Source organism: Rhea pennata, chromosome 10, assembly GCF_028389875.1.
Source record: "Rhea pennata isolate bPtePen1 chromosome 10, bPtePen1.pri, whole genome shotgun sequence".
In the NCBI taxonomy this organism is placed as follows: Eukaryota; Metazoa; Chordata; class Aves; order Rheiformes; family Rheidae; genus Rhea; species Rhea pennata.
In genome coordinates this window covers 24,236,514-24,263,171 of record NC_084672.1, presented here as the reverse complement: position 1 = coordinate 24,263,171, position 26,658 = coordinate 24,236,514, and the positions used below count along the sequence as shown (strand labels likewise).

Genomic DNA, 26,658 nt, shown 5'->3' with positions numbered 1-26,658 from the left:
GCATCCCACAGAGAAGATGTTGAGTTTGTCCCTGGTTCTGCTGGTGATGTGGACCTTAGGGGGTAAGTAGTTTCTGAGAAGGGCATCCAAAACAGGCGATCCTGGATAGTTTCTGCCCTCAGAGGAACTTCCTCTAACTTATGGGGCATTGCATCAAATTGGGGCATAATTCACTTTGTGAGGAGATAAGAAAGAAATGAAGCAAAATGCTGAGCTTGTGGGCCCTGCAGTTTGGGAGTCTTTACTACTGCTATGTATGTGTGCACACAGCTTGCAACTACGAACTAGAGTTTCTTGCTGTTATTATAATAAAAGCAATAAAAACTAACAGGCAGGAAATAGGGCATATACTTATTGGTAAGGAAACAGAGCACATACTTATTGGCAAAAGCTCTTTTCTGCTGATGCATAGCAGAACAGAGGAGAGCACTACCCCTGTGCCAAGGTTTTTGTTTGACTCATGTGGATAATGTGGGGGTCAGAAGTAAGGGGAAAATCTGCTCTGACAGAGTGAGAGAACAGGGGAAAATTAAAATTCTTTGGGAGCAGACTGATGGTAGCCAGATATCAGATATCATACTGATTTGGGGATTTCAGGAACCCAGGCCTGAATTTGTTATCTTGTACATTGCTTTTCCTTCAGAAAGAGGATAGAAATTCTCAAAACATCTATTTATAAGGAAGGATTCAGAAAAAAATAGGGGAAAATGCAACACTATAATGTAATTCTGTAATTCTGTAAGCTGAGATGCTTTGTGCTTTTTTTTTTTTTTTTTTTTTTTTTTTCCCCTACTTGACAAGTGATCCTGGGTGAGCCATATGGCCATCGCTGCTCCCAGCTCATCACTTGTAGCAAATATGACAGGATCACTGCAGCACTGGTTGGTAGAGACCCCAGGGAGCTCTAGTCCAAGCTCATGCTTGGAGTGTGAATGCCACCAGCACTGCATCAAGATACCTCTACGCCAGTACCAATCTCACTCTGATTGTCTCAACTGAGTTAGGGTCTGGTCTCTTCCAGGGACCCAGGAGAACATCTTCTGGGAGGTCCAGCGCTATGACGGCTGGTACAACAACTTGCTGCACCACAGCCGTGGTTCAGTGGGTAAGTGCCACCAGGCCTGGAGGTGGTGGGCTAGGGGCAAGCTGGCACTTTCTTTGGCATCTGATCTTCCTCAGGGCAGAAGGAGAAACTCTTTCTGATTTGAGTCTGAACTGAGAAGGTGGCCAGGCAATGTCAGCTCCCATAGAGGAGGCTGCTTTTGGCTCTTACATTGTCACTCAGGGTACGTCCACAGATGCACCTGAACAGCCCCATTGGAGCAGTCTGGAAGGCACCAGCAGTTCAGCTTTCTCCCTCATGTACCAGCACCATTTTTACCATGCCTGATGCTCAAGCAACATCCATAAGCCTCCTGTAGAGAGGTTTGCTGCCTGCTGGGGGCAAGGGTACGAGATTTGTCTGAAAGGCTACCAAGGCTTGTCCGCTCATCAGACTACTACCCTCTGCTGCTCTTTCACATGGGTGCTAACGATACAGAGAACAAACTAGAAACAGTCAAAGAAGACTTCAAGGCCTTGGGCACAGTGGTCAAGGGTCTGGGAGCCCAGGTGGTCTTCTCATCAGTCCTGCCGATTAGGGGAAGGCATGGGAGGAGGAATAGGAAGATTTTCCAAATCAACAACTGACTAAGCCGCTGGTGTTGGCAACAGGGTTTTGGATTCTATGACCATGGAACATGGTTTGAAGACCAACAACTGGTGGGGAGAGATGGGATTCACCTCACCAAGCGGGGCACATTTGCCTTTGCAAACAGGTTAGCCAGACTAGTAAAGAGGGCTTTAAACTAGGTAGGAGGGGAGAAGGGGGGTGTCATACAGACAGCGTAGAAAACAAAACACAAGTTGGGTTAGGGGGCCTCCAACAGGTGCATGCAGCTGGGGATGTGCGTTTGGGACATGGCTATGGGCGACCCCCATACACCCTTCCTGGGAAACCTGCAGGCATGACTACCTCTCTGAAATGCCTGTACACGCATGCACACAGCATTGGGAACATACAGGAGGAGCTGGAGATCTGTGTGCAGTCACAGGGCCGTGATCTCATTGCAATCACGGAGACATGGTAGGATAGCTCACATGACTGGAATGCTGTCATGGATGGCTATGTGCTTTTTAGGAGAGACCAGCCAGGAAAGCGAGATGGTGGAGTTGCTCTTTACGTGAGAGAGCAACTGGGATGCATCGAGCTCTGCCTAGGGGTGGAGGAGGAGGAGGCGGTTGAGAGCTTATGGGTAAAGATCAAAGGGCAGGCTAGCATGGGGGACACTGTTGTGGGTATCTACTACAGGCCACCTGACCAGGAAGAGAAAGTTGATGAGGCCTTCTGTAGACAGCTGGAAGTAGCCTCATGATCACAGGCCCTGGTTCTCATGGGAGACCTCAACCCCCTGACATCTGCTGGAAGGACTACACAGCAAGGCACAAACAGTCCAGGAGGCTCCTGCAATGCATTGATGATAACTTCTTGTCACAGATGGTGGAGGAGCCTACGAGGAAGGGTGTCCTGCTGGCCCTTGTCCTTACCAACAGAGAGGGACTGGTTAGTGATGTGAAGGTTAGGGGCAGCCTTGGCTGCAGTGACCACCGGATGGTGGAGTTCAGGATCCTGCAGGAAAGAAGTAAGGCAACAAGCAGGATTGCAACCCTGGACTTCAGGAGAGCAGACTTCGGGCTCTTCAGAGATCTAATTGGTGGAATGTCATGGGTTGAGGCCCTAGAAGGAAGGGGAGTCCAGGAGAGCTGGCTAGTATTCAAACATCACTTCCTCCAAGCTCAGGAGCGGTGCATCCCTATGAGAAAGAAGTGCAGCAAAGGGGGCAGGAGACCTGCCTGGGTGAGCAAGGAGCTGTTGGCCAAATTCAGACAGAAGACGAAAGTACACAGAGTGTGGAAGAGGGGCCAGGCTGCTTGGGAGGATTATAGGAATGCAGTCAGAGTATGTAGAGGAAGGCTAAGGCCCAGCTGGAACTGGGTCTGGCAAGGGATGTCAAGGACAACAGGAAGGGCTTCTTCAAATACATCAGGAGCAAGAGGAGGACTAGGGAAAATGTGGGCCTACTACTGAATGGGGCAGGGGCCCTGGTGACAAGGGATACAGAGAAGGCAGAATTACTGAATGTCTTCTTTGCTTCAGCCTTCACCGCTAAGGGCAGCCCTCAGGAATACTGCAGCCTGGATGTGAGGGAGAAAGTCCAGAAAAGGGAAGACTTTCCTTTGGTTGAGGAGGATAGGATTAGAGACCTTCTGGGCAGGCTAGACATCCACAAATCCATGGGCCCTGATAGGATGCACCCACAGGTACTGAGGGAGCTGGCAGATGTTGTTGCCAGGCTGCTCTCCATCATCTTTGAAAGGTCCTGGAGAACTGGAGAGGTGCCTGAGGACTGGAAGAAAGCCAGTGTCACTCCAGTCTTCACAAAGGGCAAGAAGGAGGACCCACACAACTATAGGCCGGTCAGCCTCACCTCCATCCCTGGAAAGGTGATGCAACAGCTCATTCTGGATGTCATCTCCAGACATATGGAGGAAAAAAAGGTGATCAGGAGTAGCCAGCATGGATTCACCAAGGGGAAATCCTGCTTAACCAATCTAATAGCCTTCTCTGATGGAATGACTGGCTGGGTAGATGAGGGGAGAGCAGTGGACGTTGTGCACCTTGACTTCAGCAAGGCTTTTGACACTGTCTCCCATAACATCCTCCTAGATAAGCTCAGGAAGTGTGGGTTAGAGGAGTGGACAGTGAGGTGGATTGAGAACTGGCTGAAAGGCAGAGCTCAGAGGATCGTCATCAGTGGCATGAAGTCTACTTGGAGGCCTGTGGCTAGTGGTGCCCCCAGGACTCAGTACTGGGTCCCATCCTGTTCAACTTATTCATCAATGACCTGGATGAGGGGACAGAATGCCTCCTCAGAAAGTTTGCTGATGATACCAAGCTGGGAGGAGTGGCTGATACACCTGAGGGCTGTGCTGCCATTCAGAGAGACCTGGACAGGCTGGAGAGTTGGGCAGAGAGGAACCTCATGAGATTCAACAAGGGCAAGTGCAGGGTCCTGTATCTAGGGAAAAATAACCCTAGGCACCAGTACAAGGTGGGGGCTGACCTTCTGGAGAGCAATTCTGCAGAGAAGGACCTGTGAGTGCTGGTGGATGACAAATTGACCATGAGCCAATAGTGTGCCCTTGTGGCCAAGAAATCCAGTGGTGTCCTGGGGTGCATTAGGAAGAGTGTTGCCAGCAGGTTGAGGGAGGTGATCCTCCCTCTCTACTCAGCCCTGGTGAGGCCTCACCTGGAGTACTGCATCCAGTTCTGGGGTGCCCAGGACAAGAGAGACACGGAGTGACTGGAGAGAGTCCAGCGTGGGGCTACAAAGATGATCAGAGGACTGGAGCATCTGCCCCATGAGGAATGGCTGCGAGAGCTGGACTTGCTTAGGCTGGAGAAAAGACTGAGGGGGGATCTTATCAATGTGTACAAGTACCTGAAGGGAGGATGTCAAGGGGATGGGGACAAATTCTTTTCAGGCGTCCCATGTGACAGGACAAGAGGCAATGGGCAGAAATTGAAGCACAGAAAGTTCCACCTGAACACGAGGGGGAATTTCTTTGCTGGGAGAGTGTCAGAGCACTGGAAAAGGTTGCCCAGAGAGGTTGTGGAGTCTCCTTCTCTGCAGATCTTCAAGGCCCACCTGGATGCAACCCTGTCTAAGATGCTCTAGGTGACCCTGCTGAGCGGGGAGGTTGGACTAGATGATCTCCAGAGGTCCCTTCCAACCTTACTTATTCTATGATTCTATACTGTGCACGTGTCAGAGGCTGAGGGCCTGTCATGCAATATGTGCTGGCCTGTGCTGGGATAAGTGTGCAGGATTTCTGTGTGCCAGATAAGGGAATGGAGCTACTCATATCCTACAATCAGCCCATGGAGCCCACCTCCAGGGACAACACTGAGCTGGGCAGGTCAGGCAGGATCCTATCTGAAATATTAAAGATTATGAATGCTTCTATATCCTGCAGCCTAGATCTGTCACCTACATGACGCCACAAGTTACAGTGGCAATTGTACAGCTTCCTTTGAGTCTGATTAGCTCTCCAACATGACGTGTCTGTCACCAGCCCGTCACATCAAAGCTTGTCAGAGATGCTAGCGGGCCCATGGTAGACAAGATCTCTCTCTATCCAAGCAAAACCACAAGCCCTTAACATATGGAAATAAACCTATAGAAATTAACCCCACTACCCCTCTGTGGTCAGCCAGTATTTCAGGATTTCCCCCATCTCTAGGAAATTCTGGCAAGCGAAGCCCACCATTCACTGATGAACAGCCTTTCAAAATGCGTTTGCTCGTCAGTAAGAAATGACCTCCTGCCTCCCAGCTTTTCAGCTATGGGGTAGGCAGTGGATATGAAGTCTGGGGTGTTTCATGTTTTACTTTGTCTCTCCTGCTGTTCCTTCTCCTGTTTCCTATGATGATGGCAAAAGACTGATCCCCATATTTGTGCAAAATCGCACAGTCTACACAGGCAGCTCAATATCACCCCAGTTACCAAGTGAGCTCCCCAGACCCTCCCAGAGGCAAAGGGGATGCACAGGCAAAAAGGAGGACAGCTGGAAGGGAATGTGCCCTTACATTATCCTTCATAATTTTAAGGGGACTCATCCCAGTGTGATAGGAGTTGCTATCAGTGCCAAAACCAGTATATTCTCAGTCCCTATAAATATCTACATCATTCTACCGCTCTCTTCTGGGACCCTCCCACATGCCATTGTACCTTGCTATTACCCCACTTGTCATTTGTCCGGTGCTGCTGGACCCACACCCTGTTGCTCTCGTGTCCCAGGTGCCAGCCTGCTGCGTCTCCTGCCAGCAAACTATGCTGATGGTGTGTACCAGGCACTGCAGGAGCCCCATGTGCCCAACGCTCGCCAGCTCAGCATCACAGTGGCCCAGGGGCCCTCTGGGCTGCCCTCCCGCAGGAACACAACTGTTCTTGGCGTTTTCTTCGGTAAGAGTGGGGGTTTGGTATGCACCAGGCACAGACTGGGAACTGCTTTTCATATCTGGAATGACTCCTCTCACTCCTAGTCCATTAATTTAAGAGCAGATCCTGAAAGATAAAGCCTCAACTGTTGCCATAAGCAAGGGAAATTGCAAGAATTTTCAGTGACCTTTGCTTCCCCAAATGCGGATATTGATTATTTGGAAACTTCCTCATTTGTTTTAACAGTAAAGTTACCTTCTTGCAAAACATTTAACAGATCTGATAACAACTGTATAGTGAGTGATTTCTGGGCATCATTGCTACAAGTCAGAGCAGTTTGTTCTCTCTCAGGAGCTCAGTCGGTCCTTGGGTCTCTGAGCCTCGGGATCTCATGTCTCATCTCGCTGGGGAAACAGGCTGAACTTGTCAAAGAAGTGAAGATGAATTAGCTCAAATATAGCCCAAAGTTCACAGACAGCTCCCAACACCTAGCTCCAGGCACTTGGCTCCAAGTGAGGTGAGCCACTGGACTCTTCAAGCCCACAGCTGCTGGAGGAACAGACATTAGTGTGGTACCACCCAGCTTCTGCCTAGAAGCAGTTTTTCCCATCACACCAGAGCTCTGATGGGCCAACAGCTGTGCCTTCCACAGGGCTCAGCACCAGCAGCAGCCCACGGGCTTGAAGGCCACCAGCAAGCAGGAGCTCAGGAAAATGATGGCTGCACTTGTTTCCAGTGAAGCAGTGTGCAGCAGATGTGAGGGGTCTCTCAACTGGCTGAGTCTGTTTTCCACCCTAACATTTCAATGACCCTCAATGACCCTGCCCTACTCATGAGCTCTGGCCAGTGGCACATGGAGCCCCGGCTCAGATGGGGTGGAGTCAGGCACACTGATCCCTCTAGCCCTCGTTTTCTTTGAGGGCCTCAAGGCTCCACAGTGGGGGCTGACAGCCTGCTTTGCAGATAGGAAAGGCCTGGAGTGAATTATTCAAGGTCATGGAGCAAACCAGCAGTGAAAGCAGGAAGGAAACCGTCTTGGCTGCCCACCAGCATGTCCCACTCTACATGGTGGTGACAGCCCCTCCAGCTACTGTCTCTGCTCGGCTCTCTGGCAGGTTTCCATGTGCTCTCTGAGATCCTGGAAGCAGAGAAACCTGGCTGCCCCGCTGAATTCCTGAATATCCGCATCCCCACCGGAGACCCTGTGTTTGACCCTGCAAGCACTGGAGATGTGATCCTGCCCTTCCAGCGCATCCAGTGGGCACTGGAGACAGGGCAGAGCCCCAACAACCCCCGGGAGCAGGTAAGGACATTGTGCTTCCTTTGCTCTTCCCCTTCTGGCTAACTTCCTCCATGCTTGACAGTTGGGTCTGTAGGAGCATTTTTTGGCTTTTGTAAAAATTGGAAAGGGCTGCTGTCATCTTAAAAATATACCGCTCTCGAGAGTACAAACCCAGGGCAAATAACTCAAAGCACACATCCAAGATACTAATTTACGTAGAGAAACATTTGTGGTTGCTGAAGATCAGTGTTTTTCTTTTTTTTTCTTTTTTTTTTCTCTCTCTCTCCAAAAGAAAACCTGATAGTTACTCCAGACCTGCCTGTGCCACCTATTTTAATGCAAATCTGAGTGTCTTGCAAGGTTTAGGGAGAAATGTGTAAAGTAGGAACCATTCACAATCTTCCTTGGCTGCCAAACTTTTTATGATGTCAATCAAAATCAGAAAGACAGAGCTGTTAGCACCAGAGGAGAACAGCCTCTGGCTGTTAAAACAAGCGATAACCAGGGCCATTTTAGGATAAATGTGAAGAACTTAAATAAGAAATCTTTTTATACTTGTGCTTCTCTAGAATATGAGCAATTAAGACAGATATTTTAGGTAATAATTCGTCTTTCAAAATGTTTCATGAAACTGAGCTGGTACTGTCACCCTGTCTGAAGTGCTCCTATAGGGTCGAGGTGACATCATGTCACGGAGTGCATATGGAATCAGCTCATAGGGCTTGCTATCCAGCTTCTAGCAATGCAACTGTCACTAAAAACACCAGGCAAAAAAATCCATATGGATTTCACACTTTTTTTTCCCCTCCCTCTAACAATTTTCAAAGTGGTATTTGTTGTAAAACTTCTCTGGATTTCAAGCATTCTTGAAAATCCAGATTTCCCCCTCTCTATATATATTTTGCTATGTTGAGGCTGGGTGAGTTCCAAAACTGATGTGGGTTTTTTTTTTTTGCCTTTAGTGCTGGAAAACTTCCCATTCAAAATAGCCAAAGCAATAAACCTTAACACTGTTCATGTGACAAAACCTCAATGAGACCAGATTAGCAGATTATCTTTTTAGCAGTATTTCAAACCTTCAAAAAACAAGCTCCAGCACATTGTCAAATGAAAAAGGATGATTTCCTGAAAATATTGGCAGAGGAGATGTTTCAACACGTTGTTAGGGCAGCAGGACACCTGCTGCAAGGAGAAGGCTCTCCAGGGAGGATCTTGTGGTGGGACAGCCCCCAGGAAAAGAAAGCTCCAGTGTTTCCTACACTCACTCCCACATACGGTTTCCCTAGGCATGGGGTTTGCCTCCTTTCAGTGCAGCCTGAGGATTCAGGGCTGTCTGCTTGTGGGCACAGCTGAAAATGATAATTAAAAAAAGAAAAAAACACCATACTTTTTTGAAAAATCTGCACATGTTTTTTGCCAAGCCAGACAAGGAGCCTGTGGGAATTAGTCCAGTAGCTTGCACAGTGACAGGCCATGGTAAGATGTGCATCTTGGTAGTTCTCATTAAAATAAGGGCTGGAGTGGCTTCCTTATGATGAGAGACTAAATGGACTGGCTTGGGACTCTTCTGCTGAGCCCTCAGAGGCCACCACCTGTTAACACCCGTTCTCCACGTCTCTCCTCAGACCAACAAAGTGACAAGCTGGCTCGACGGGAGCTCCATCTATGGCCCATCGCACTCCTGGAGCGATGCCCTGAGGAGCTTCTCAGGAGGGAAGCTGGCTTCTGGGCCTGACAAGCGCTTCCCAAGAGAGACAGATGGGAGGGTCCCCATGTGGAAGGCTCTGGATCCATCCACAGGGACGGGTGGTTCCCAAGGGATCTATGGTAAGGAAGAACCTGGGATTTCCTTTCCCTGTGGGCCAGTTTTCCTTGGCAAATTTCCTTGCTCTGCTCCGTCTCTGACCTAGCGAGGCTCCAAGCCAAGCTCAGAGCTCCCCAGTGATTACCCGGTGTGCCTTCCTGCATAGGGCAATTGCAGGAGGTTTTGCTCACCCATCCCCAGGAGGAGAAAAAGTGGATGACAAACGGTGGTCCTGGCTTACATCCTCCCTTTCGCTCCCTGAGACAGTTACTTCTGAGTGGAGTGTGGCCAGGATGAGGGATGCTGTGCAGCACCCTAGGCTCAGGCAGCTGGTGTGCTAAGCCTAAAGGGCAGAGAGGGATCCCAGGATAGGGCAGGGGGATCATGGAGGGGCTCAGGGCAGCTAAGCACTTTCCTGAGTGGCTGTGGAAGTGCAGTGAGCAGGACCACGTGGCGTAGAATTGACAGACGCCTTGCAGGAGAGAAGGCATTTTCCTAGAATGAGGAGGAGGAAGATGCATGTCCTGGAGGAGGCAGGACCGCATAGCAAAGATGCACCATGAACTTAAGTCACCAGGCCCCTGGGAGGCAGTGGGTCAGCTCCCAGCCAATGCATAGATACCGACAGGCACTCGACCATCTAATCTGAGGAGATCTGTGCATGGGAAAGGGGCTGCTGATAAAACCTGCTCATCTTGCTTTGAATTCCTTACTTGCCCGACCTTTGGTCTGTGCTCAAGGCCTGGAGCTGCTCCCCCTCCACATGCTTCTGCCCTGTGCTGCCTCTTGCTCAGGCTGCTCCTCTCCCCGAGAGGAGGTGGGAAAGGAGGGACGAGGAGGGCAGGGAACAAGGGGAGATCATGTGCTGCCTGAACCATCAAGGCCAGAGGCACCATCCCCTTAGCCACAGTGCTGGGGACGCTTCTCCATCTGTAGCCCCAGCTAACCCCGTGCCCTGGACAGGGAGCCAGGGGGCACAGGTGGGGCACCCCAGCCTTCCTGCCCACACCATGGCAGGATCCACCTCTCACAGCCCCGGCGGCTCTTGCAGACCTGGGGAGCGCCTGGGGGAACGAGAACCCTTTCCTGCAGGCTGAGAACATCGTTTGGTTTCGCTACCACAACCACTGGGCTGAGACGCTGGCCAAGAAGCACCCCACCTGGCCTGACGAGGACCTCTTCCAACATGCTCGCAAGCGGGTCATTGCCACCTTCCAGGTGAGGTCAGGCTCCCCAGCCAGAGCAGCCTGGCTCTACTGGGGTCCCAACTTCCTCCCCATTGCTGGCCCTGACCAGCTCCTCTGTGCTCTAGAGCATCGTGCTGTATGAATGGCTGCCGGCCCTGCTGGAGAAAGCTGTCCCGGCATACACAGGTGAGGGACAACACAGTAGAGGGCTGCCTGTGGGCAAAGGGGTGACAAGGTGTGCAGGGGCTCTGAGTCAGGGAGAAGGGATGTGTTGGGCAGGTCAAGGGAGCTGAAGTGGCAGAAGGGGCCTGGTGCCTCCATACCTCCACTCCCCAGTGCTGTATATAGCCATGGCTGTTGCCCCTGCAGGTTACCAGCAGCACATGGACCCCAGCCTCTCACCAGAGTTTGTGGCGGCCTCATCGCTTTTCCTTGCCACGATGGTGCCACCAGGCATCTACAGGAGGTAGGAGCAACCAGGCTGGGTTGCAGGAGAGCTGTGCCTGTGCTGGAAAAGGTGGAGCTGGTCCCTGTCCCTTCCCTGTCATCCTGCCTGTCACCCGGGGAGTGTAGGGCTTGCTGGACTCTGTCTCAGGGGCAGCCAGCCTTTGGGTTGTGGGTCCAGCCCTTCTCTCCTGTTTCAGAGATCCCATGTGCCAATTCCGGGCTGGCCCATACCCAGCGCTGCGGCTCTGCAACAGCTTCTGGAGCAGAGAGGTATGGCGAGGGAGCTTGGTGGAGTCTGGAGGATGTGGTTAAAGCTCCATTTCTTCCCAAATTGCTTCTCCCTTTAGAGGATCCCTCCGAGGAATGAGATGCTTCCCTCAGAGCTGCCTGTCATGCCCTGAACTACCATGGCTGGGGAGGTGGGAATGAAATCTCTCTGCTGGATGCAGAAACGGGCACTCCACAAAGTAGTTAGTGCTGCTGGGAAGAGCTAGACTGGGGAACAGCTCTTCCTCCTATTCTCCTTACGGTTATTTTCCAGCTTGATCCAAGTCAAACCCGTCTTGGCTCCTTTGCCAGCTATGGTAGCAGCACAGCTCTTTTGTGCTGTCAGGCTTGCAAAGAATGACTCATGCTTGCTGCCAGTGGACCCAGTCCAGTCATGTCCCCAGGCTCTGTGGTGTGTACCATGGCCAGGAGAATCCAATGGTCACTGCAGACTGGCTTTGGGTACCAGTTTGGGGTGGGGGGTCTTCCCCATGTCTTCAGTCCTGTGAAGATTCACCTGCCCTCTCCATCTCCCTTCAGGGCACCAGGCTGCAGCGTGCAGAAGACATGGATGACCTGCTGTTGGGGATGAGCTCACAGATTGCAGAGCAGGAAGACAACATTGTGGTGGAAGATCTCCAAGGTTTGCACTACCCCACAGTGCAGCTGGTGTGTTGTTGGGGGGGCCTCTCTCCCAGGACTCTGTACGGGCTGAGGTGGGGAGGCGGGTCCCGTTGCCATCACTATCAGCACCTGAGCGCGTGCTTTGACCAGCTTCAACCTAGTTAATGGAGGTGCAGAGAAGCTGCAGGACATGTTAGCATGTCGAACTTTGTCAGTGAGAGCATAGAGGTGATCTACATGTTCAGCATAGCCTATTGGGGACATAGCTGACAGAGGGGCAAGGCAGCCCTGCATCCAGGGCAAGTGCAGTTGCTCCTCGGGGTCTGCTTTATTATTACCATGACTTTGATTCCACCTACAGATTTCTGGTATGGGCCTCTGAAGTACACCCGCACCGACTATGTGGCCAGCTGGCTCCAGCGTGGACGAGACCTTGGCCTGCCCACCTATAACCAGGCACGGGAGCAATTTGGTTTGAAGCCTCTCCAGTCTTGGACAAACCTTGCCCCACACCTGGGACAACAGGTAACGGGGAATTAGTCTGGGCTGAGAAAGTGTACGGAGTAACTGCGTAATTACATGATGTGAATAAGTGTATCCTGCCCCCACGCAGCATTCCCATGCCACTGGAGCTCTACTCCTCTGGAGCAGAGTTGCTCTGGAAGCAATGTTTGGTTGCTCAAGCACAAGCTAAAGGCTGTGTTGGTCATCTGCACAGCCAATGGGCATGAGATGCCTGGGAAATGAATGTTCCCTGCTTCTCTTGAGGCTTCCCTAAACTTTCCGACACCCTGGCAAAATTCTCTCTGCTCATGCTGTGTTTGTATGTGTGGTGGGATTTCTGTCCAGGTGCTGCAGCGGGTTGCTGCCCTGTACACCAATGACACTGCCAGGCTGGAGCTGCTCCCTGGTGGCATGCTGGAGGCTGACAACTCCCTCTTCAGTGCCATCATCCTGGACCAATTTGTGCGCCTGCGTGATGGTGACAGGTTTTGGTTTGAAAACACCAAGAATGGGTAAATACCTCTCTCCATCTGGCATGCACAGAAGACTGCCCATTGCTCTATCAGCCATGCCTAGAGAGCCTTGGACCCCTCATCCCTATAGCCCAGGAAGCCACAGCAACTGAGGCTGGAGGAAAAAGCCATCCTTCAGCTTCCTCAGTTCTTAAAACAGTGCAGGGAGTGAATCCCTCCTGCCACCATCTGGCTTTCTGGGCCAAGTTGTGTCATCCTGGCCACCACTTGGCTCCATGTGTTTTTTCTCAGTTTATTCACCGGGAGAGAAACCAGTGAGATTCGCAACACCACGTTCCACGACGTCCTTGTTGCAGTCACCTATGCAAATTCAACAGAAATCCAGCGCAAGGTGTTTGTCTGGCATAAAGGTGAGAGCTCTGTGCAGTGCCAGGACATAGGGAGCAAACAGCACAAGTGAGTTAAGGAGGAAACTGTTCCTCTGGGTTCAGACACAGGCCAACCTTGGTGAACAGCCAGTGACTCAGCGAAAGCAAACCAGCTGGCAAACTGGCAAACCTGATGCTTGCTGTGCCCGTAAGGAAGCAAAACGTACACGAAAATCCAGGATCAAATATAAGCAAAGCAGAGAGAGCTGATGTTGAAAGTGAGCTAAAGTCCAGGCATGTGCATTGCAACATGGTTGCAAAAGTGCCACTGGCAAATGATGCCCTGGAAGGTCCTGCAGGGGCTAAGACTTGGCCTCTGCCTGCCCCAAGCTATGTCATACTCATCACTAATATGTTCTATAGCTGCTTTTATATATGCATACACTCAGGTCTGCAGGTTCAACCGGTGAGTGACCTGAAACTCTGTGAAGTTTGCAGATGAATTAAGCTTCGTGTACCATACTTGTGCTTAACTGCATCAGTCTCTGAATATATGCCCTGGGTACTGCTCTGTAATGCCTGCTCCTGCCCAGCTGCTATGCTAGTGAGGCTGTTGGTTAACCAGGGCTGCTCAGAAAGCTGGCTGGGCTTTCCTGAGGTTGTGGTGCAACCACCGTGGAAAACAGGCGAGGAGCTGTGTATAAAGAACAGTGCCAGCTAGATCTGAACGCAGGGAGCGCTTAGGGCTTGTGTCCCAGAACATTTTTGGTTCCCCGCAGGCTAGAAGCAGCATTAAAGGTCCAAGTCCCACACTGAAGGCTCACGGTGCCCCAGTACTCTCCTGTGCCATCTTTGAAATGAGTTTTCCTGTCCCAACTGTTGGGATCCAAAATGCCTTTTCCACTTCTGATTTTGCCACATCCTTCCTGTTCAACAAAAGTGGAGGGTTTTTTGGTACATGTTCCAGCCCTTGCAATGTATTTTGATTCCCTAGATGTACACAGCAATCAATTGTACCCGGAGGGCTGTCTTGATTTACAGCACCCAAGTGACAAGCAGAGGTACTGAGCCCTGATTTGGCACAGCCCAGGGTACCTCTCACTCTGCCCATCCTAGTGGGAGAGGTAATGGTGCTCAGCACCTCTCAGCAGAGAATCCCCTGAGCACTTGGGCTCAATTCTTTGCTTGGTTTGGTGTGGCAGGCAGAAGTTCAGCCTGGAAACAAAGGCTGTCCCCTAAAATCTGGAGTTTAATGTGAACATCATGTCAGTGATGGGCATGAGACAGTTTTTCCGTTCTCCTTTGGTCACCGAGCAGTGAACCCCACCAGCATCTTAATTGTAGAGATTCCCAAGAATGAAGGCAGAGAGGGATAAAAGGCTCATGACACTCACAGCCTTTCTCCCCCCATGCAGGGGACCCGTGCCCTCAGCCACAGCAGCTGACAACTCAGCACCTGGCCAACTGCACACCCATGACTGTACTGGACTACTTTGAAGGCAGCGGTGCAGGCTTTGGGATCATCATTGTTGTCCTCTGCTGTCTACCTTTAGGTTTGCTATTCCTTTTTTCCTTTTCTCCTCCTTTACTGGAAGGTGGAGATCAGTGCCCAGGGGCCAAACATCTCCCAGCAGGAGCTGCTGAGTCTTGGCCATTCTCGAGAGCCTTGTGGTGGCAGGTCCTTGAGTGCTTGGGATGGAGTAGGGCTTTCATGGACTGGTGCTGGTGCAGCCCTGGGTTAAATAAAACTGTGTAAGGTTAAACAAGGGTGATGGGGTCATACAGGAGACACTGCCAAAACAGGAAGGAACTTTGTGATGTCCGATGCCTCCTTCTCCAATGTGTCCCCAGTGAGTCTGTTTGTTGCCTGGATTGTCGCTGTTCTCCGCAAGAGAGACTTCAAGAAGCTGCAGAAGAAGCAGGACCCTAGCGTGCGGAGAGAGGTGACCAATGAGGCAGCACATGGTGAGGTGGCACTATTAATCTTGTGATGGTAGTGTGATGATGCTGCTAAAGTCAGGGCACATACCCAAGCAAGGCTGGAAAACAGAGCTTGGAGAGCTCCCAAAGAGGTTATGCAATCTCCATTAAGACCCAGCAGGATAAAGCCTTGAGCAACTGGATCTGACCTTACAGCTGGGCATGCTTTGGGCAGGAAGTTGGACTAGAGACTGCCAGAGGTCCTTTCCAGCCTGAGTTATCCTATGGCCCTATAATCCTAATCCTCTCCAGATGACAGTTTACCTGAGGAAAATGGATGCAGAGCAGTTGCGCCAGTGGCTCCAGGATAGGGATGGTGTCTCCTTGCTGTGAAGGCTGGGAAAACCTTTGTATCCTGCTCCATGGCCTGCATTCCTCCCATGACTGTACACTTGAGCTCTGTTCTGTTACAAGCAGTCAGGAGAATATCATTTTTTCCCTTAACATGTATTTGGTCTCCTGGCAGACATGTGGCCAGTAACCAGTGAATAACATTGAGCCCACGTAAAACTGCAAGTCTAAAAATTTTAGAAATGGGATGTGAAGGTTTAACAACTGAGACTCGAGCACAACTGTAGGGTTGTGCCAAAGATGACAGTCATTGCAGCAAGGTCAGACTATGAGATAGCAAAGTCTAGCTCCCCCTTCCCAGCAACCCATGTGACCTGTCAGGCATTTGATGTACCATCTCTGTGCTATGCAACTTTAGCAGGGAAGAAACAATGGATTAGCATCCATTAGCACAAGCCCCATGCCATTACTCAAGCTACATTTCAGTGAAGGAAGGTGTTGGAATGAATGGGAGCTGAAGCGTGCCTTTCCGGCTGAGTATCATTCTCTCTCCCATCAGCCATGGAGTGGCATGGTCCCAAGATAGACAGTTCTTCTGTCTTCATTCAGCTCCAACCTGACAAAGTGCTCAAAGTGATGGATAGTAGGTGGTCTGTGCTCCGGAGCATTAGTCTGAAAACCCAACAAAGGGTGGAGGTGATTCTCTCCAACAACAAAGGCAACAGAGCTCTGCTTCTGAAGAGCCCCAAGGAGTACGACCTGGTGAGTGCCATGATGCCCAAGGACTGTCCCCTGAGCCCTCCAGCATCCTCTGCCACTGATCACGTATATGCTGCCTCACTCAGTCCTGGACTCAGAGCTCTTGAGGAAGCTGTGAACAGCAGCAGTGCTTTGTACTGAGCTGCAGCCCTCCAGACCAGTGGGCTTTAGCAAATCAGGTCTCAGTTGCTACCCATGGACACAGAAATGGCATGTGTGGGGTGAATCTAATGGGGGAGATCAGGCCAACTTGAAAAGAACAGCAAATAACTGCTGAGGAAAGCTTGGACTTTTAGTATGTTGGGTGTGATGGCCAGCCTCAGTGAGCGCCTCTGCCACTGACAGCCATCTGGTGCTTTTCGCAGGTGCTGCTTTTCAGCGAAGAGGCAGAGAGGAGCAACTTCATTGGGAAGCTAGGAGACTACTTGAAAAAGAGCAGCCTTGATCTGCATGTGTCTGAGATGAAGGAACAGAGTCTGCTGAAACAGGCAGTCACCCAGGAGCAGAGGAAAAAGATTCTGGAGACTTTCTTCAGGCACCTATTTGCTCAGGTATGTACAGGTGTGGCAGGCTCTGATGAATGGAGGAAGATATTTCTGTATTGACTAAACAAAGAATATTGCTGCTGTTGCTCTCCCTAGGAGTTGGTTAGCCACACACAAGGAAGAAGTTGCTGATACTTCTAGAGTTACAGAAAATTTTCCATTGCAGAAGACACAGGCAGTTCTGCTGTTGTGATACACATACTTAATGGTAGAAAGAGACTTTGGCATGAGATGACAGATATCTGTAATGGTCAGTGCTGTTTACCGTAAAAGGTGCATAGTGTAGGAGAAATAAAGGTTGTTCCTATGGTATCTGTCATGAACTCTCTCCTGGGAAAGCTACTAGTCTTTGTGCAATAGGCTGGACAGGCAAGCAATAGCCTTCTGCTCTGCCAGCATTCAGAGTATTTCTTTTGTGGGACACAACCTACAGGTGCTGGATATTGACCGGTCTGATGCTGGAGAGCTCAGCTTTGAATCTTCACAGAAGGCAAAGGAGTCTCTGACATGTGAGCTGAGCAGGGCTGAGTTTGCCGAGTCCTTAGGGCTCAAAGCCCACTCTATGTTTGTGGAGTCCATGTTCTCGCTGGCAGACAAAGATGGCAACGGGTACATCTCCTTCCGGGAGTTCCTGGACATCTTGGTGATCTTCATGAAAGGTAGGACTTGCTGCTGGTTAGAGTCTTCATCTGTTGCTTTAAGTCCTGTTTCTAGGCTCTGTCAATGATGTCACCAGCAGAGTGAAGGACAAGATCCATCCAGCAGGTCAATCTGCAGACAGTTCTACAGATTAAAGTTCACTTCACATCGGACAGCTTGGATTTGAGTTACAAGGCAGTAATAATATAATTATGCTGACTGTACTTGAGGACAACTATCTCAGAACAGCAACATTTTGGTCTGTCTCCTCCCTCACCCAAGTCCACTATCTGTCTCCCAAATAGACCATACATCTTGCCCTTGATAGATATCAACCATATCTGACAGTATGCCCAATCCTTCCTAACTGACCACTGGAAAGGAAAATTAGTAGGTGGAGCTGATGAATGACAGATTTAATCAAACTAGCTCCCAGAAAATGATTGCTATGAAAAAGCTTTCACATATTGAACTTGTAAAGTAATGCACAACGTCTTTACCTATTTTTTCACCTTTCACTTGAGAAAGTCAAGCAGAAGTGAGCCATGAGAGTGAAGGAAAACTCTGTTGCTATTCAAACTGCCATCAGTAATTTGTCTGTGAAAGCCTGGACCTGTGGCAACAGTTCACTCTGAAAAGATTGTGAGGGCAAAGTTTGAAAGCATCTTTGCTGGTGCAGATAAGATCTGGTTCTTATTCCATCTCTCTCCCTTCCCACCAGGGTCCCCAGAAGAGAAGTCCAAGGTGATGTTCAGGATGTATGACATTGATGAGAATGGGTTCCTCTCCAAGGAGGAGTTTCTGAGGATGCTCAGGTACTTCTTTTCATCCCTCTAGACAGAACAAGGAATCTTTGTAGATATCTTGACGATGTCTACAAATGTAGATGTCTTCACGAGCAGTTCCCAGTCTCTGTGCTTCAGTTCCCAAGAGGACTACATGAAACCAAATGAAACTGGTCTGGGGCTCTGCCCTGTGTTATTTCAAGGACTCAAGCTGTAGTACTCTAGTATTCCCATCTCCCCTTCTTGCTGCAGGTCCTTCATTGAAATCTCCAACAACTGCCTGTCGAGAGATCAGGCGGAGCAGGTGACTGAGTCCATGTTTCAGGCCTCAGGGTTTCAGGACAGGAATGAACTGACATGGGAGGATTTCCATTACATGCTGCGGGACCATGACAGTGAGCTCCGTCTCACCCAGCTCTGCATCAAAGGTCAGCGGGAGCATGTGCAGGAGTGCTGGGTCACACCTGGGCCCATAGGTCTGGATGAGTTGGACAGCACCTAATATGTGGCTTCCAAATCATGTCCCATCTGTTTCTCCAATCCCTAGTTGCCCCGTTCTCCACGGGCAGTAATCTTGCATTGGTTCTTGCTCCATGTACAATACATGGAAGCAATTTTGTTCAGCACAAAGACTCTCCTTACTGCACCCCTGCCCAGCAAAGATGTCTAAACCTTGTCCATCAAATCTTACACAATGTAAATGGCTGTCTGTCCTTTTGGATCCTGAAAGGTGTCCCCGATGTATTCAAGAAAAACATACAGAACCGTGTCTCGTTCATAAAAAGGAATGAGCCCAAAGGGTAAGCTCTCTTCTCAGTCCTATTGCTACTGTTTCTTTCTCTCTTTTTGCCCTCATGCATGTCTATCCTTCACCTCTACCTCTCCAACAAATTCTTCTACTGGGTCTTCTCACTCCCTATACTGGCGAAGGGTCATGACCAAACTGGGACAGGCAGCATGAGCAGGCAGCACACTGTGAGGGATGTTGCCCTCTCCCTTCCCCTCCCCTCATGTTCCAGACAGGCACATGGAGGAACTGCCTCCTGGAGAGGCTACACTGCACTTGTTACATTCCTGAGGTGCCTCACCACAGGGAGGGGAGCCCACATTGCTTTTCAGGGCAATGGGCTATTTTGGAGTGAATTTGATCCAGTTAAAGAATACAGCAGGCTTGCAGGAAAAATCAAGGCCCCTTCTAGGCCGAGCCTGAGATGGAAAGCATCTGTGAAGCAGCAATGGAGAAGACCCATTTCTGACTGACCCACAGACCTTCTTACAAATACAGTTTTCCTCTAGAAAAACTCTCTTTTTGGCAGAACCATCTTGGACAGGGAGAAAGGCCCAAATCAGGAAACTGTGACCCAGTATATGGAGCAAGAAGGGCAAGAACTGAGGAAGAGACTGGGCAGAAAGTGAGTATTCCCCCTCTTTGCCTTCTGCACTTGGGATCTTGTTCAGCCAGGCTGCTATTTTCAATTTCTGATGTCTCTGTGTTCCAGTAGGACTTAAGTCAAATAATTACTGTGAAGAACCCAGCAATGAAGGTGGCAGGATGGAGGGAAGGAATGCAACACCATCAGTGCCTGGGCAGACACATCACCCTTTCTTAGGCTGGCACACGGTGATTGCCCTGGGAATAAGCCTATTTCAGTGGGACAGTGCAGGATCTGCTGCTCACCACTGTAGCTGGTTCTGATTGAAATGTGTCTTTGAAAAAAAACATGTAGTGGCCAACTTCAGAGCCAAGGATAGTGGGTTGCAGAGTGTATGCTCTGTTTGCAGAGAGGGGCACTATATGGCAAGTCCTGTCTGCACTGCCAGCCCTCCTCTGTCCTCTGAGGCTCTACTGCTTCAGTTCTGCAATGCCTGCAACATCAGCAGAAGAGACTCAAGTCCTCATTGCTGTGGCAATGGCAAATATTCCTCCCATGAAGCAGTTAAATTGCCATTATTCCTAACCAGGAATAATATATCCTTCATAATTTATCCAACCCTGGGATTTTTCATCCCTCTGGAGGTTTTTTTATGGTTTTGCTTTATGGTTTGCCTATTTCATCAGGCATTATGTGCATATTTGTTATCAGCTTTCATAATTGTGTGAAGTGGATCGTATCCTAAGAATAAGCTCTGATATCGTCTTGTTTAGGTCACTGCACTTGTTTGCAGAGGGTTGTTCCAGTGTGCTAGGTGCTATACAATCCCTGAGCCATATTCAACATCAGATGACTCTTGAATTGATACCAGTTCTCCGATTTTTCCCAGAGTGAATCAGTACCAGCAACATGTATACACTGAAGCAAAACGGAAAAAATACCAACGGAACAAAGTTCAACAGAAGATCCAGGAGTTCAAACGTTTCATTGAGAATTACCGGCGCCACATTGTCTGTGTGGTCCTATTCTCTGCCATCACTGCTGGCCTGTTTGTGGAGAGAGCATATTGTGAGTGTCCTTTTGTTGCCCAGAGAGGTTGTGGAGTCTCCTTCTCTGCAGATATTCAAGGCCCGCCTGGATGCAACCCTGTCTAACATGCTCTAGGTGACCCTGCTGAGCGGGGAGGTTGGACTAGATAATCTCCAGAGGTCCCTTCCAACCTTACTGATTCTATGATTCTACGATTCCAGCCCTGCCTCCATAGATGCTAGGAGGCGCATAAAGTTGGATACTGAAAACTACACACTGCATGGGACACACTGGGATGAGGAAGGTCCTGGCACAACTTTGTCAAACGGTGTTGGTCCTCCCTTGAAATAATCAAAGAATTATTGAGGTCAGAAGGGACCTGCAGAGGTCCCCGTTCCAACTCCCTGCTCAAAGAAAGGGCAATTTCAGAACTGAATCAAGTGGCTGAAGGCCTTGTCTAGAGAAGGTTTGAATAGCTCCAAGGATGGAGATCCAGTCTCATTATGGTGCCCATTCCAGTGTTTGTCTGTCCTCCCTGTGATGAGTTGTTATGTGATATCTAATTCTAATTTCCCTTAGTGAAGTTTTTCCCATTGCCTCTCATCTTTGTCACTGTGCCACACTGGAAAGAGTTTGGCCCCACCCTTTCTGCAACATCCATTACGTGGTTGTAGACAGCAGTAAGGTCTCTCTCTCTTGAGCCTTGTCTCCTCCATGCTGAGCAAGCCCATTTCCATTGACCTTCTCATACACAATGTGCTCCAGCTCCCACAAATCCTGATGGCCTCCACTGGACTCATTTGTTTGCTGATTTGTCTCTTGTACTGGGGAGCCCAACTCTGGACATAGAGTATAGTACTGAGATGCAGTTTCACAGTGCCATAAAGAGGAGACTAATCCCCTCCCCCAACCTCCAAGGAGATTCTATCTCCCAGCAGCAGATACCAGTGCAGATCTTGGGTCCAACATAGCATAATATGTCCCTGTCCTCTCACAGCCCTGTCTCAGGTGGCTGCTTCTCGGCAGAGTCACTCTGGTTGCAGGAAGGATTAGTGTGCTTGGTGTGTGATGCCCTACTCTGCTTTCTTCCCCCAGACTACGCTTTTGCATCCCCCCTCACTGGAATTGCACAGACCACTTTTGTTGGGATCATCATCTCTCGGGGGTCAGCTGCTTGCATCTCCTTCATGTACTCTTATATCCTGCTCACCATGTGCCGGAACCTCATCACCATCCTACGGGAAACTTTCCTCAATCGTTACATCCCCTTTGATGCTGCCGTGGACTTCCACCGCTGGATTGCCATGGCAGCCCTGATTTTCTCAGGTACGGGGTCTGCTGGGGAGGCCCAGGGAAGATGTCACCCAGGAATCACTGTTAAACCAGGAGATCGGCTCTTCAGGAGAGATCAGCCCATCGTGACACAGCTGGACCTGGCAGAAGCAGGCCACTGTGTATGGAGCCTGGCAAGACTAGACGCTTTGTACCACAGAACAGGAGTAATTGCTGGGCTGCTGGGCATGTCAGCAGGGTCTGCCACATGTCCATCTACTGCAGCGATGATGATTTTCTCTCCTGGTTTCTGTCTTCTACAGTGCTCCACACTGCAGGCCATGTAGTGAACGTCTACATCTTCTCAGTCATCCCTCTCAGTGTGTTGTCCTGCCTCTTCTCCAGTGTTTTTATGGATGATGGGTAGGTGCAGTTTGAAGGACAGTCCAGGCAGAACATCCTGAACGTAGATGAGAAAGAAAGTGAAATTTTTTTTAGATAAATGTTAGGCTTATCCCTGCTCTGGCCAGTCCATGATCCATGGTGCATTTTTTTGTCCCTTTCTAGGTCACAGCTCCCTCAAAAGTATTACTGGTGGTTCTTTCAAACTATTCCAGGTAAGACTGCCTAGCAGTCAGTAGGCTGTATACCCTGTGCTTACTCATGTGCCAGAGACAGGCAGCCTCTGTGCAGCCCAGGTGGAGCCCCGTGGGGCAGGCCTGATCCATCCTGGATCTCTCAGTCCCTTCTCTTGCAGGCATGACAGGAGTGCTGCTGCTCGTGATTCTTGCTGTGATGTATGTGTTTGCCACCCACCACTTCCGGCGCGTCAGCTTTCAGGGCTTTTGGATCTCTCACCATCTCTACGTGCTGCTATATGTCCTGGTAATGCAAGGCTTTTCCTGGCCCAGCTGGCAGGCAGGGAGGGAGGAGGTGGTGCTGATGCACTGCAAGCCCAAGGCAGCACAGCCAGCAAGGAGCAGCAGGGGGTATAACCAGGCAGGTCCCACAGGTCCCAGTACTGAAAAGGACCTAGTGGCCTGGATCCTTGTTCCTCCTACCATCCTCAGACCTTCCCATCTCCCTGATACCAACAAACTGTTGGTGATGGTTCACTGGGCTGAGTGCCACACTGATGGGGACTGTTTCCTGTTCTTCTCCAGATCATCATCCATGGCAGCTATGCTCTGATCCAGCAGCCCCGCTTCCACATCTATTTCATTATCCCAGCTCTCATCTATGGCGCAGACAAGCTGCTCAGCCTGAGCAGGAAAAAGGTGGAGATTGGTGTGGTGAAAGCTGAGCTCCTACCCTCAGGTACTAAATCCACACAGCCCCCATGGTGCCAGGTCAGGCCCTTCACAAGAGCGACAGGGCGCTGCAGAGGAAGAAGAAACCCAGCTACTTGGGGCTGAGTTTTCCAGTCCTGCTGCTGTGGAGGTGCGGGTGCCCCATGGCAGCAATCTCTGGCCCAGGTGGCATGCAGGTCATTCTGGCCCTGGAAAATGTCCTGCTGGCTGTCACATGAATTGGTGGCTCAGACTAATGCCACTTATGGGGGCAGCACCTTCACAGTACTCATGCATGGCAAGGGTCTCCTGGTTGTCCTCCACAGAGGAGGAAACTGAGGCACTTAGCTCAGCCAACACACTGGCTTTACCTCCCTGAGAAGGGATCAGTTATTTACCTAACAAGAACCACCTGGTCTCTTTGTCATGCCCTGGCACAGCCTCCCTGGGTGTTCTGTGCCCAGGCCTGGCTCCATGGTTTGTCCCTCAGCCCTGTCCCCCCACCACTAGCACAGGTCAAATGCGCCATCTTTCCTTGAGGCCTGTGATCTCTCCTAGCCTTTTCCCTCCACTGCTTAATGTCTCAAGCAACCACCTTAATGAGGGAGCTAGCAAAGTCCTCTGTCACTACCCCTCCCCCCCCCCCAGGTGTTACCCATCTCCAGTTCCAGCGGCCACAGGACTTTGACTACAAGTCAGGGCAGTGGGTGCGCATTGCCTGCGTGTCCCTGGGCACCAACGAGTACCACCCATTCACTCTGACCTCGGCACCGCATGAGGACACGCTGAGCCTGCATATCCGGGCTGTGGGACCCTGGACTACACGCCTGCGGGAACTCTACTCACCAGAGAGCCTGGCTGTCATTGGCAAGCTGCCCAAGGTGAGGCCAGCACTGAGCACCAGGGGCTACTGCTCCAGAGATGGGGACCTTCTGAAGGCAGGCAGCTCTCAGGTCCAAAGCGACTTGGTGCTGAATTGTGTCCAAGCCCAAGACACTTGTCCAGCCTTGAAGGTGGCCAAGCCCTGGGTGAGTGGAGGAGAGAGATGCTTTGCTAAGAGCCAGCTCCTTTCCAGCTCTACCTGGACGGACCTTTTGGGGAGGGCCACCAGGAGTGGAACAAGTTTGAGGTATCAGTGTTAGTGGGAGGAGGCATCGGGGTGACGCCCTTCGCATCCATCCTTAAGGACCTGGTCTTCAAGTCATCCTTCAGCTCCAAGCTGCTGTGTAAAAAGGTAAGAAGAAGGAGCCAAAGGGTAAGAGCCCTCCCAAAACACCTTGTGCTGCTTCTGGTCTCTTTAGGGATGAAATTCCCCAAGATCTGGCCAAGAAAGGCCCCCTTGGACATGAACTGGGGGTGCTGGCCACATATTGAGCCTCATCCCTTCATGGCACAGATTTATTTCATCTGGGTGACACGCACGCAGCGGCAGTTCGAGTGGCTGGCTGACATCATCCGCGAGGTGGAAGAGGCCGACCAGAATGAGCTTGTCTCTGTGCACATCTATATCACACAGCTGGCTGAGAAGTTCGACCTGCGTACCACCATGCTGGTGAGCCCCGTGCCAGGACTGTCCACCAGGGAGGCTGCCAGCCTGATGCCTGGGCCATGCTGATCTAATGTGTCCTGATCTCTCTTTCAGTACATCTGTGAGCGGCACTTCCAGAAGGTGCTGAACCAGAGCCTGTTCACGGGACTGCGCTCCATCACCCATTTTGGGCGGCCCCCCTTTGTGCCCTTCTTCAACTCACTGCAGGAGGTGCACCCTGAGGTTTGTGCTACTTCGTCTGGACCTTGGGGACCTGCATGGGGGCAGGAGGAAGGCACCCACTGGCCAGTGCAGGAAACAGTGATGTCCCTGGTCCCAGCCCATCCCTGAGGCCCTGCAGTGCTTGGTGGTGCTTGCACAAAGGGGAAGGCAGAAGGGGCATAAACCTCCCCCTACTCTCTGGAGACTGGAAGAGCCACGGTGATCACATTTGCCCTATGCCAGACAAATACCCCCTAACCTCACCCTATGATGAGACCTTGGCTGCAGCCAGTGCTTGGAGCTGGCAGAAGCCAAGTGGATGCTTCTGAAAACCCCCATTCCTCCTCCATGGTCCCAGTGACTCCATGGGAACTCCCTGGAAGCTTCCTCAGGCAGGGACAGCCTGCAGCCATGCCTAATACTGCCAGAGGACAAGACGCCCAAGGGTTGGCATGAGCAAGCTAGCAGTGGCAGGGCTGGAGGGAGAGCTAATGCCATCAGATTCAACATCCCTTTGGCCTCCTTCTTTCTGCAGGTGCAGAAGATTGGGGTATTCAGCTGTGGCCCACCTGGAATGACGAAGAGTGTAGAAAAGGCCTGTCAGCAAGTTAACAAGAAGGACCAGGCTTACTTTGTGCATCACTATGAGAATTTCTGAACCTATCCCTTGCTGTCCCCCCCCTCCTCCCCCCCCCCCCCGGCTGCTTGCAGTGGTGAGCTGGGTTTGGCCAAGAGCCATGTGCCAGGACCCTTTAGCAGACATGGTTCGGTCTGCAGATCATCTCCACATCAGAGCCAGGTATCACAGTGGGCACATCCTCTCAGGCCATCTCCCGGCATGCATCTGCTCCGGCCTCTCAAAGCAGTACCAAGGCATCTTGATTGGAAATGCATGTGTTCAACCCCAGCACCCACATTGCTTCAATTTGGATGGCTCCCCCAGCCACTGTCCTCAGGAGAAACTCCTGTCCACAGCTATGTGCAGCCTGGCCCATGGGAGCCGGGGAAGGGGCAGAACTGACAACAGGCACTCAGTGCACTAGTCCAGCATTGCCTGCACAGCTCGCATGTTCCCCTGGGCTGGGGCACCCTGCTACCATCGCACTGAGTTTTGCACACTCCTGCATCCTGCATCCCAGGGTTGGGCTGGCAGCTTGTATGTCCCAATCCAGAAAACCCATCATTCAACTCAAGTGAGGCTCTACCGCCTTAATCCCACAAGACAGTAAAGCACATGCTCTACAGGTCACTCAGGGAACAGCGCTGAACAGCTTTTGGAAGCAGCTTAGCTCCTGTGCAACCTGAATTCCGGGCACTTTGCCCTGAGATGTCCGCACGGCGTGTGAAGCCAGTGAACTCCCCACCATCCCTCCCTGGGAAATGGGCTCAGCTTCCCTGTTGTACTCATGTGCTCTATTCATTAGCTCTCTGAGCTTTCTCTCTGTTTGCTCAGGGCTTTAGTTGTGTTTGCATTGGCCTCTTTCAGCAGTGCCACCATCCTTTGATCAGGGATCATTAATACTTGTTTAATTAATGCCTGGCTATGCATCACTGGGCTGCCAATCTCATGGGCTATGATTGAGCAATATCATTTCTCTTTGCTTAAATAAAGCTGACTGAAGTTTTAAATTGTTTTCTTGTCTCTTGTAGCTGCACTTCTGTTGCCTGGCAAGTTGCAATCCTTGTGGCATAGTGCTTGGCTTGCTACTATTACAGAACATTTGTCCCATCCTGCTTGGAAACATTTAGATTAAATAAAAAGAGTGAGTTTCCCCTGCATTGGTTGCATGGGGAGAAAAAGGTGGTGGTGGGGGGGGATGTTGTTCAGACCTAAAACAACCTTGATTTTAGTTTGTTGCTAAATTTTGCTAGAGGGTTATGATATGGCTGGAGGCTTGGGTTGGGGGTATGGGAAAATGCAGACTTGAGCCCAGGCACAGCTTCTGCAG

General features: G+C 50.7%; 1 protein-coding gene across 1 annotated transcript; it reads left to right on the top strand.

Annotated features, from left to right (window-relative positions):
- The first annotated feature begins 16 nt into the window (after positions 1–16).
- Positions 17–25,367, top strand: DUOX2 (dual oxidase 2). The gene is made up of 33 exons (XM_062583557.1): positions 17–62; positions 1,022–1,105; positions 5,901–6,065; positions 7,157–7,344; positions 8,949–9,150; positions 10,179–10,345; positions 10,440–10,500; positions 10,684–10,780; positions 10,959–11,031; positions 11,569–11,671; positions 12,014–12,177; positions 12,502–12,668; positions 12,921–13,039; positions 14,413–14,554; positions 14,853–14,962; positions 15,828–16,030; positions 16,393–16,578; positions 17,006–17,231; positions 17,933–18,026; positions 18,249–18,424; positions 18,727–18,796; positions 19,313–19,408; positions 20,259–20,437; positions 21,494–21,724; positions 21,994–22,093; positions 22,238–22,287; positions 22,428–22,555; positions 22,834–22,987; positions 23,608–23,840; positions 24,035–24,193; positions 24,356–24,511; positions 24,602–24,730; positions 25,245–25,367. The coding sequence occupies exons 1-33, from the start codon at positions 17–19 to the stop codon at positions 25,365–25,367; spliced, it is 4,581 nt and encodes a 1,526-aa protein (XP_062439541.1).
- The last annotated feature ends 1,291 nt before the right edge of the window (positions 25,368–26,658 follow it).

Bases quoted from the DNA above. Each gene is read 5' to 3' on its own strand.
- DUOX2 (XM_062583557.1), top strand. From the start codon at position 17: ATGTTGAGTTTGTCCCTGGTTCTGCTGGTGATGTGGACCTTAGGGG. The intron at 9,151-10,178 runs GTAAGGAAGAAC...CGGCTCTTGCAG, and splicing joins TGGTTCCCAAGGGATCTATG to ACCTGGGGAGCGCCTGGGGG. The intron at 10,781-10,958 runs GTAGGAGCAACC...CTCCTGTTTCAG, and splicing joins CCACCAGGCATCTACAGGAG to AGATCCCATGTGCCAATTCC.